The sequence below is a fragment of the Ranitomeya imitator genome, chromosome 2, assembly GCF_032444005.1.
Source record: "Ranitomeya imitator isolate aRanImi1 chromosome 2, aRanImi1.pri, whole genome shotgun sequence".
Lineage (NCBI taxonomy): Eukaryota > Metazoa > Chordata > Amphibia > Anura > Dendrobatidae > Ranitomeya > Ranitomeya imitator.
Window position 1 is genome coordinate 459,066,057 of NC_091283.1, and position 11,984 is coordinate 459,078,040.

General features: G+C 47.8%; 1 protein-coding gene across 1 annotated transcript in view; it reads right to left on the bottom strand.

Annotated features, from left to right (window-relative positions):
* Positions 1 to 11,686, bottom strand: part of ADRM1 (ADRM1 26S proteasome ubiquitin receptor) — a 64,515-nt gene extending 52,829 nt beyond the window's left edge. Inside the window, exon 1 of the mRNA XM_069751183.1 lies at positions 11,424 to 11,686. Within this exon, the coding sequence (XP_069607284.1) occupies positions 11,424 to 11,443 (20 nt within the window). The 5' untranslated portion in view covers positions 11,444 to 11,686. The remainder of the gene's footprint in view (positions 1 to 11,423) is intronic.
* Between the last annotated feature and the right edge of the window lie 298 nt (positions 11,687 to 11,984).

Genomic DNA, 11,984 nt, shown 5'->3' on the forward strand with positions numbered 1-11,984 from the left:
CATAAGCATGGCCAGTGCTGCTGACCCGACAAGAAATATTAAAGGGGTTATTCTCTACTAGGACAATCCCTTCTTAAACCAAACTTTCAGTCGCAATAAAATAAAGCCTAGTAGTGGACAACCCCTTTAATGAATAGATCCTACAGGTACACGCAGAGTGATAATCCAAAATATACTTCATTTTTAAAAAAATCTAGAATTTTTATGAAAAATACACAAATCACACATTAAAAACAGCGTATCAATACAGGGAGTAATAGGAGCATCCATGTAAAGGACATAACCCTTCAAATACTAGCAATCACAGACTGGGCATGCAGACAGTAAAGTGCCAAGTGCATATATCGTGCATACAGCGTGTAGAGTGTCCCCAGGGAAAAGGGGGCTTAGTACAGTAGAGCAAAAAAAAAAAAATCACTCAGTAAATCCCTTTACCCACAACAGTACTCTAGGACCTCACAACTACGCTATACCAAGTGCTGCTTACCCATGTTGTCCATTGGTATACATCCTGGAGCAGCCCCGACGCGCGTTTCCTTATGGATTTTTTTAAATGAAGTATATTTTGGATTATCACTCCGCGTGTATCTGTAGGATCTATCTATTTGAGGAGTGTTCCTTAATTTATATAAATTGAGTCCCTTTAAGAGATACTATACCCAAAACACAATAGTGATATGTATTCGTGGTATCTGTTCACAACCCTTTCAATGAAGTAGTGGGGAAAAGTAAGAGTGTGCAGCAGTAGTAATCTTACTAAGGCCTGGGGGATACTACCAGTATTCTAAGATAGATAGGGGTCTTATTACAGAAAGCTATGCCCCTTTATACAGTATATATCACTGTGTAATGTAGGGGGGTATTTCCAGGTAACGGATGCCTCAGAGGTACAATGGTGACACGCTAAGACATGTGAGTCTTTCCACAACAGCCATCAACTCTGAAATAACAGCCCTGCAGCTGTTAGAAAATGAGTGCTCAGCTGTCTGAGCATGATGAGAGTTGTAGTATTGTACAACCACCACAAGCTAACGATCATATTCAAAGTTTCTGTTTTTGAGACTTTTGCATTTGTGAACAACAAAGTGTCACCATTTTGCCCTAAGAGCATCTGATCCCCCGGACTCATCCCCTGGAGTAAGCAACAGAAGACAGAATTTTGTCAAAATATCCGGCAGCATCTCGCTCCATCGTGATGTAAAGCACCTGATGCCACCCGCTGAGGGATGTGTGTCTAGTGCTTCTAGCCAACGTCGCTGCAGCTGAAGTCCCTGACAATGGCGCCATTTCTTGGCAGTGGGTTATACAGCAGCATGTCCAGCAGTATCTCAGCCCCACTCCGAGAGCAGACATATTTCTCCTGTTTGTGCGTTAGGAAGCTGACACAATGCATCTCCCCATTAATTATACATCATAAATATCATAGAGCTGACAACTTGATAAAGAACCTTATTTATAAACAAGTCTTTTTCTTCATTTTTGGGAACGTTGGGTAGTACTCAACATGGCTACCATTAAAATATCCCACTAGGAGATTAACCTGGCTTGTTAGGCACATAAGCTTGTATACCCAAAATGGGAATATCACCTCTCAGGCAGCAGGAGCGGAGCACGGATGTTTCCGTAGCTCTTATAAAAAATAATCATTTCTGTAGCCTCAATCCTCCTGTGACGGCACAGTCAGACAACCACATTACTTGTATAAGGATCGTGTCGCAATCCTCGGACTGGCCCTCGGCTCTCCTGACCTGATCATGACAGCTGCATTGAAATACAGGAATGGAATAGCTGAATTTCATCCAGAAAATGCTGGACACTTGTCACACTTATCATCCATGTACAACAGGGCTGTGGAGTCGGAGTCGTGGAGTCGGAGTTAGTTTTGGTCGTAGTCGGTAGAAATGTACCGACTTCAGCTTTAAAAAAATGTATTAATATTTCATAATTGAACTTTCATATGAATTTTATAAATGTTACTCAAATATATATGTTCTATCAAACTATGAACAACAGTGATAAGCAGTTCTGCTGGAGATAGAGACATTTCTTACTTGGTGTGTGTCACTGTTCTCCACTGCCCTTATCTTCTAATCTTATACTTGTTTAACCTCATGCTGCCCCAACCCCCCTACTTACAATGTATGAAACTGAAAGTGAAAATGTGTTGCAAATTCTTAGTAGTAAAGCTCCTCCTCTAGACTAGATGTTTGGTGTGCGTCTTCCAAGCATCTCACAGCTGCTTCTCAGAAGAGGAAGACTGTATTGAAAGTATTATCCTTTCAACAAACTTTGCATCAGTTAACTGTGAGTACATGAGGAATAACAGTATTACTGACCACTATATCAGTTGAATGGCCTGGCAATAATTTTGTACAATTGTTTTTAGGAAAAACAATTGTCATTTGGATTGTGAATGCAGAATTAAAAACCTGAGAATGTCAAAGAAGCGTCACATTAAATCAGCTGTATTTGAACATTTCACCATCACTCAAGATAGAAAACATTATGTCTGTCAGTGCATGACAAATGATCCAGATGAAAACAAATGCTGTGAAGCAAAGATCAGTGAGTATTCAGGCAAAGATAAAAATGCTCCTACCACAGCTTCTAATCTAAAGAGACATTTACGGCACTTTCATCCAGAAGTACTGAAAGCAGTGGATGAGAAAGACTGCATCCAAACCAATGAACCAGTGCCCAGCTCTTCCAGCCAAACAAAGGAGCAGAGAACTTTGCAGCCATCAGTTGCAAGATATTTTGTCAGTGACAAAGTTACTGTGAGAATGACAGTAGATACATTTAAAAACAGATCATAGAGCTTGTTGTAAAGGATAGTGTGCCTATTTCATTATTTTCACGACCAGCTTTTATGTGTCTGAATGGGGAAATGACCCGCAAGCTTGGTGTTTCTCTGGAGAGAGAGAGTATTAGAAAATTAGTAATCGAAGAAGCTTTTAAACAAAAGGAAGAACTTTAAAAAACTCTCAAGGGACGCTTTCTGTTTCTTAAAATGGATGCCTGCACACGTCACAGAGTGAACTATTTTGCCATCAATGTCCGATTTGTTTGTGACAAAAATGAAATAGTTACCAAGACATTGGCAGTAAAAGACACCAAAGCTCATCACACCAATGAGTTTCTCCAGGTCTTGGTGGAAAAGGTTCTGCAAGACTATGAACTTAAAAAATAGCAAGTTCTTTCTGTCGTAACTGACAATGCTTCAAATATGATAAGTTCTATTAAGCTAATGAATGAGAGTAATGATGGTGACCAGCAGCTAGAAGAACATTCTGGGTCCACAGACACAGAAATGTTTGAAATAGAGGAACACAGTATTGTAACTGAGGAGCAAACTGAAGTTGCTTCAGATGAACAGCAACATGATAGTTTAGATGATCTTGTTGAAACTGTCAATACGTTCTTTCATTCATCACATGCGCTGTGTTGTGCATACGCTACAGCTGGCTATAAGAGACAGTCTGCAAAGAAGGACATGCTGCTGCACTGATTGGCATGGTGAGAAAATTGGCTACTGTTGCCAGAACCCCTAAAGTTGACTCAATTTTGAAGAGATGTGCTGGAAAAGTGGCAATTATTGATCAAGCCACACGATGGGGAAGTACTTACTTAAAGAAGTTGTCCACTACTATAAAGTTTTTCTTTTTTTTCATAAATCTTGCTATTACGAGTGTGCCACTGAAAACATCTACTGTGTTTATTTCAGCAATATTACCTGTTATCATGCTGTAGCAGCACATCTTTAGTGCTGGATCCAGCTCTCATGGGTTAATCGACAACTTCCTTTCTCCTGAGTTATTGTGGTCTAATACTACAAGTTCCATGATGCATTGCACTTGCCTGTAACGGTACCGTCACATTAAGCGACGCTGCAGCGATATAGACAACGATGTCGATCGCTGCAGCGTCGCTGTTTAGTCGTTGTGTGGTCGCTGGAGAGCTGTCACACAGACAGCTCTCCAGCGACCAACGATGCCGAAGTCCCCGGGTAACCAGGGTAAACATCGGGTTACTAAGCGCAGGGCCGCGCTTAGTAACCCGATGTTTACCCTGGTTACCATTGTAAATGTAAAAAAAAAAAAAACACTACATACTTACATTCCGGTGTCTGTCGCGTCCCCCGGCGTCAGCTTCCCTGCACTGTTTAAGCGCCGGCCGTAAAGCAGAGCAGTGACATCACTGCTGTGCTCTGCTTTACGGCCGGCCGGCGCTGACACAGTGCAGGGAAGCTGACGCCGGGGGACGCGACAGACACCGGAATGTAAGTATGTAGTGTTTTTTTTTTTTTTACATTTACAATGGTAACCAGGGTAAATATCGGGTTACTAAGCGCGGCCCTGCACTTAGTAACCCGTTGTTTACCCTGGTTACAAGTGAACACATCGCTGGATCGGCGTCACACACACCGATTCAGCGATGTCAGCGGGTGATCCAGCGACGAAATAAAGTTCTGGCCTTCTAGCTCCGACCAGCGATGTCACAGAAGGATCCTGATAGCTGCTGCGTGTCAAACACAACGATATCGCTATCCAGGACGCTGCAACGTCACGGATCGCTATCGTTCTAAAGTTGCTCAGTGTGAAAATACCTTAACTCTGCACCTGGCACACCCACTCCAAAACACACCCAAACTCCTCCCTCCTCTATGTTCAGGTTGATGAGGAGAGGTCACATCTTGGTCACAAGCTGTAAAGCAGCACCAAGAACTGCACAACCATGGTGATCAAGCTTTGAGCTTTTTTTTTTCTTTCTCATCTATTTCATAGTATAGTTTAGTATACATATATGATATACTGTAAAGAGATCTCACTGCGTATATGTCTTAGATATGTAAATTACACAGTACATGTGTGGGTATATATGTCCATCTACATACACTTGTGTGCATGTATATATTATGTGTGTTCTTATCTTACACTATTTGTGCTCATATACAGGCACAGTCCGGCCGCAAATTGGCCCCCCACTACTTCCGTCCAGTCAGTGCCCCCTCCATACTCCCCTCCAGGGCCGCCATCAGGGCATTACAGCCGTGACTGGCGTATGGGGCCCGGTGAGCAGAGGGGGCCCGCATCGGGCCCCGTCTCATCTGCTCACCGGGCTCCCCCTGCAGGCGCTGCGGCACACTATTGACGTGCGGGCCCGCGCCCGCACGTCAATAGTTAACAGGCGCCAGCCAGTCTGAGGCTGGCGGCTGAATAGGGCCGCAGTGCGCACTCGCCGGCGTCGCCGGCGTCTGACGTCATTGTCAGCTGCCGGGCCCGGCGAGTGCGTCTGTGTGGAGCCTGGAGGGAGCTTCACCCGGCACAGGAGCATGGCCAGGTAAGAAGTCTTGTTTTTTTTTTTCTTTGCGAGCTGCGATCCAGGAAGCCCCCGGTGGGGGGGGGGGGGGGTTGGAATCAGAAATGCTGGACAGTGGACACAGTGGGGCAGAAATGCTGGACACAGTGGGGCAGAAATGCTGGACACAGTGGGGCAGAAATGGTGGACACAGTGGGGCAGAAATGGTGGACACAGTGGGGCAGAAATGGTGGACACAGTGGGGCAGAAATGGTGGACACAGTGGGGCAGAAATGGTGGACACAGTGGGGCAGAAATGGTGGACACAGTGGGGCAGAAATGCTGGACACAGTGGGGCAGAAATGCTGGACACAGTGGGGCAGAAATGCTGGACACAGTGGGGCAGAAATGCTGGACACAGTGGGGCAGAAATGCTGGACACAGTGGGGCAGAAATGCTGGACACAGTGGGGCAGAAATGCTGGACACAGTGGGGCAGAAATGCTGGACACAGTGGGGCAGAAATGCTGGACACAGTGGGGCAGAAATGCTGGACACACTGGGGCAGAAATGCTGGACACACTGGGGGCAGAATGCTGGACACAGTGGGGCAGAATGCTATAGACACTGGGGCTGAATGCTATAGACACTGGGGCAGAATGCTGGACACAGTGGGGCAGAATGCTGGACACAGTGACAGGGGCAGTATGCTGGACACAGGGGCAGACTGTGAGACCCGGGGGCAGAATGCTGGAAACACTGGGGCAGAATGCTGGACACAGTGACAGGGGCAGAATGCTGGACACAGTGACAGGGGCAGAATGCTGGACACAGTGACAGGGGCAGAATGCTGGACACAGGGGCAGACTGTGAGACCCGGGGGCAGAATGCTGGACACAGTGACAGGGGCAGAATGCTGGACACAGTGACAGGGGCAGAATGCTGGACACAGTGACAGGGGCAGAATGCTGGACACAGTGACAGGGGCAGAATGCTGGACACAGTGACAGGGGCAGAATGCTGGACACAGGGGCAGACTGTGAGACCCGGGGCAGAAATGCTGGACACAGTGGGGCAGAATGCTATGGACACAGTGGGGCAGAATGCTATGGACACAGTGGGGCAGAATGCTATAGACACTGGGGCAGAATGCTATAGACACTGGGGCAGAAATGCTGGGACACAGTGGGGCAGAAATGCTGGACACAGTGGGGCAGAAATGCTGGACACAGTGGGGCAGAAATGCTGGACACAGTGGGGCAGAAATGCTATGGACACAGTGGAGCAGAATGCTGGACACACTGGGGCAGAATGCTGGACACAGTGACAGGGGCAGAATGCTGGACACAGTGACAGGGGCAGAATGCTGGACACAGTGACAGGGGCAGAATGCTGGACACAGTGACAGGGGCAGAATGCTGGACACAGGGGCAGACTGTGAGACCCGGGGGCAGAATGCTGGACATTGGGGCAGAATGCTGGAAATTGGGGCAGAATGCGAGACACGGGGCAGAATGGAGATACAGGGCATGATTGGAGACACGGGGCAGGATGAAAGACATGGGGGCATGACTGGAGACAGATGGGGGAGGATTGGAGACAGATGGGGCAGAATGGAGACACAGGGGGCATGATTGGAGACAAGTGGCTGGATTTCAGACATGGGGGCATGGTTGGAGACATAGGGGGCAGAATGGAGACATGGGGCATGATTGGAGACAGATCGTGCAGGATCATGGGGCAGGATGGATATGATGGAGAAAGATTTGGCAGGATGGAGAGATCACATGGGGCGATCATATGGGGCAGGATGGGGAGATCATATGGGGCAGAATGGATACTCATGAGGGCAGGATGGGAGAACATGTGGCTGACGCCAGGAATGAGACACACGGTGGCCAGGATGGGGAATATTATTACCATAGGTGCTAATTTAGGGATATTATTACTGCAGTGATGTATTTATTTTATTTTTTGAGGACACGGTTTTAAATGGGGGGGCGGTCCTGTTACTGTGTAGAGTGACACTATGTCACCTGTTTTTCTTCATGTGGTGTAATGTAGAAGGTGGGAAAAATTAAGTAATGTATTCTACAAGCGGAGCTCGAGATAACTGTGTTATTTCCTGCAGAGAGAAGTCCTGGCTGGAAGAAATGATGGCGGTCTGTGCTGGATGAAAGATGAAGGACTTCACCTAGAGACGTCACTGGCGAGACAGTGTGTTACCTATACACTGACACTATACACTGTATACTGTATACAGAGCTCCTGTCTATAATTTCACCAGTGATCACTGTATTATCTGTACACAGACACTGCATACTAAGTACAGATCTCCTGTGTAAAATGGCACTTATGGTGATAGTATGGTGCTTTTTTTTAATTACTGATCAGAATTGTAGTATTCAGTCACTATGTGGTGGTAATATGTGGTCTGGACATGGTGTTGCGGTATTTGTTCCTTGTATGTGATATTATTCGATCACTGTGGTGGTAATATGCGGTCTGGTCATGGTGTTGCGGTATTTGTTCCTTGTATGTGATATTATTCGATCACTGTGGTGGTAATATGTCATCTGGTCATGGTGTAGCGGTATTTGTTCCTTGTATGTGATATTAGTCATTTTAAAAATTGAAAAATAAATAAAAATATACCTAAATTGTATTGCATATTTTAACAAATATTTAATAGGTTACAGTAGAGTAGGGCCCGGCCAAAAGTGTCTACCGTGTTATGGTGGCGGCTTAAAAAAATCTTTTGGCCAAAACAAAAGCTGCCGGCTATATGTGTGATCTGGTGATGGGAACTGTTAATGTGTGATAGGTGAGAAGTGGAGTTTTTCCCAGAGAGAGCGGTGGGACTGTGGACAGTTCGAGGGGTGGAGCCTGGGCGGAGTCTCAAGGGGGCCCCGAATATTTTGCCAGTATGGGGCCCCGAAATTTCTAGTGGCAGCCCTGCTCCCCTCCAGTCAGCGCCCACATAGCGTTTTAGGACTGCGTTTCTCCGTGGCATAACGTGGTGTAACGCAGTCAAAACATATGATGTTAAAAGTAATACAAAAAAAATTTATATTATATTCTCACCTTCCGCACCAGCCTTTCACACTACTCGCGATCCGGTCCAAATAATGCATTGCGGCAATGCCCGAACATGACATAGCGTTCTCGCGAGACCGCTACATCATCATGTGTTATGGCCGCAAACCAATACGCAAAGAGAAAAGAATACGCTGAAAGGGAGATCACCAAACAATTACAAAATATGGCTTTTATTAGAAAAGTGCACACAGAAAAACAGTACAATAAAACCACTTAAAAAACACATACATGAAAACAATGCCCTGTAGATAGTAAGAACTCCCCCTCCTCCCCCCATCCAAACTGAACACTCCCGCTGATCTGGCAAAAGTTACAACCCAGGAAGGTATACATGCAGGTGCTGAGTGCATAAACACTAAACTAAAGCTCCTATCCCCAATATGCAGTAATCTAACATGAAGCGGTCAAACACATACCACCTGAGAGTCCGACGGACTAGTGAAATGTAAATAACCCTATCTAACACTGATAGTGTAATGTCTGCTACCTGCACACATAAATAATGAACAGTGAGCACGACCAATGTCTAAATCAGAGCAAGTGGGAGACAAAATAAGAGATACAGAGGGTATATACGTTACACAGGTGCTGCAGAGCCGCAGGCAGCCAGGAGGTGTGACGGAGCTGAAGCCAGGGTGTCAGTCAGGAGAGAGGAGGGGGGCCGAAGCCCAACGCGTATCGCTACACACAGGTAGCTTCGTCAGGGGCAGAAAGAGTATACCTGAGGCACAATTCAAAGATCTATATATAGCCCCAATTACATACCGGAGTGAAGGGATTCAGAACAGCTGTGAGCAGCGTCGGACTGGAGTAGTGTGGGCCCACCAGAGAAAATCATTCTAAGGGCCCACCATGCTTAAGGGGTACTAGCTGCAGAGTCATCCCTTTTTCACTGGATCCTGCATCAAAAAAACGGTCCGTCGGGCAGAGAAAACGTTCAGAGGAACGTTTTTTGCTAGCTACAAAGAGCATCGCTGCGTGGGAACGCCGGTAGGTGAGAATACTGCGATTTTTTTTTTACCTGGTTTGTGTTGTGTATGCGTTTTCGCAGCGGAAAACCGCTGCGAAGACGCATACACAACAGGTGCACACAGCTTTGACGGGTCCGTCAGAAAGACGGGCCCAGTGCACACGTTTTCCACAATCTGCACAGGATCCGTCATTTCAACGTCTTGATGGATCCTGTGCAGATTTTGAAGATGGAAGTGTGAAAGTAGCCTTAGTTTCCATCTAGTTAAGCACCCTTACCGGCAGCAGATAATTTTATGTAAAACCTAGAACAATGATATTCTATAAGCACAGAAAGATTTTATTATTTAGACATGTGCCACATACACACAATAGACACGACACATACACACCAGTCACACGCTAGACACAGGATACATACATGTGACACACACACCAGTCATACGCTAGCCACATGACACACTCACGCACCATACATACACCAGTCACACACTAGACACAGGATTAGAGATGAGCGGACCCCTAGATGTTCGGGTCCGGCCGAACAGTTAAAAATGAGTCCAGGTTCGGGTACCAGAACAGTACCTGGACCCTATTCATTTGAATGGGGGGCCAATACATCCAGTGTTTACCATTCTGTCAGATGCAAGACAGAGCAGCAAACACTGCTTCTGATCCGCCAGTCAGACAGCTGATGTTCACACGCTGTCAAATGATGTGAGCCCACAGCTGTGATCGGAGGTATAAAGTTTACCTCCGTCACTGGCGTCGGCTAACCTCATCGAGGTTACGGCAAGTCACTGAGGCTATGTTCTCAGCCAGGCCCCTGAACTGCGGTGACCTTGGTGAGATCCCCACTAGCACAGTGAGAAAGTCCCACAGTGCAGAGGCGGTGAACTCACCAATGGGCTTTTTCTCACTCCCCCCCTCTTCTCCACACAGCCCTGGATCACCTCTTTTTCCACAAAGCTCATCATCCCCCCTTTTCCACACAGCCTCCTCATCATCCCCCCTTCTCCACACAGCCCCCTCATCACCCCCCCCCTTTTCCACAAAGCTCATCATCCCTCCTTTTCCACACAGCCCCTCATCATCCCTCCTTCTCCACACAGCCCCCTCATCATCCCTCCTTCTCCACACAGCCCCCTCATCATCCCTCCTTTTCCACACAGCCCCTCATCATCCCTTCTTCTCCACACAGCCCCCTCATCATCCCTCCTTCTCCACACAGCCCCCTCATCATCCCTCCTTCTCCACACAGCCCCCTCATCATCCCTTCTTCTCCACACAGCCCCCTCATCATCCCTCCTTCTCCACACAGCCCCCTCATCATCCCTCCTTTTCCACACAGCCCCTCATCATCTTTCCTTCTCCACACAGCCTCCTCATCTCTCCTTCTCCACACAGCCCCCTCATCTCTCCTCCACACAGCCTCCTCATCATCTCTTCTCCACACAGCCTCCTCATCATCCCTCCTCCACACAGCCCCCTCATCATCTCTCCTTCTCCACACAGCCCCCTCATCTCTCCTCCACACAGCCCCCTCATCATCTCTCCTTCTCCACACAGCCTCATCCTCCCCCCTTCTCCACACAGCCCCCTCATCATCTCTTCTTCTCCACACAGCCCCCTCATCATCTCTTCTCCACACAGCCCCCTCATCCCTCCTCCACACAGCCCCCTCATCATCTCTCCTTCTCCACACAGCCCCCTCATCATCTCTCCTTCTCCACACAGCCCCCTCATCATCTCTCCTCCACACAGCCCCCTCATCATCTCTCCTTCTCCACACAGCCTCATCCTCCCCCCTTCTCCACACAGCCCCCTCATCATCTCTTCTTCTCCACACAGCCCCCTCATCATCTCTTCTCCACACAGCCCCCTCATCCCTCCTCCACACAGCCCCCTCATCATCTCTCCTTCTCCACACAGCCTCCTCATCATCCCTCCTCCACACAGCCCCCTCATCCCTCCTCCACACAGCCCCCTCATCCTCCCCCCTTCTCCACACAGCCCCTTTCAAGTTACATCAAATAAATTCATCCTCTGACCACTCACACTGAGTCCTGGGTCTTCATTCCTGTCTGTGCAAGGATCCATTGTGCAGACCCTCATTCCTCTCCTCCCACAGTTCCATAGTGCAGCCCCCTCGGTCCTCTACTTACAGGGCTCCAGCAGCCTCAGTCGGCACAGCTCTGCTTCCTGCTATCAGGTCACTGGTCTGATGGAGGCCCCGCCCCTTCCAGTGACATCATGCCCTCAAAAAATCAACTCCGTTCTAGACGCTGTGTGCAGTGTCTCACAGCCTGTGGCTCTGTGCTGTGTGGTGGCGCTGTGCGGATTATTCTATACCCGGTGCTTGCCGCCTGCACTGCTCCTCAGTAACATATGATGTGAGGTGAGAGCTTTCTATCACCTGCGGCTGTCGCTTCTATTGATCTCATGAGCACTGCGCAGCTGAGAGAGCGGCACCAAGACATCAATAGAAGCCGCAGCAGGTGAAGAGAAAGCTCTCACCTCACATCACATGTTACTGAGCGGTGCAGGCGGCCGGCACCACATTATGGAATAACACTCACTGCTGGGTGCATGCAATCATAATACAGGACAGAGCAGGAG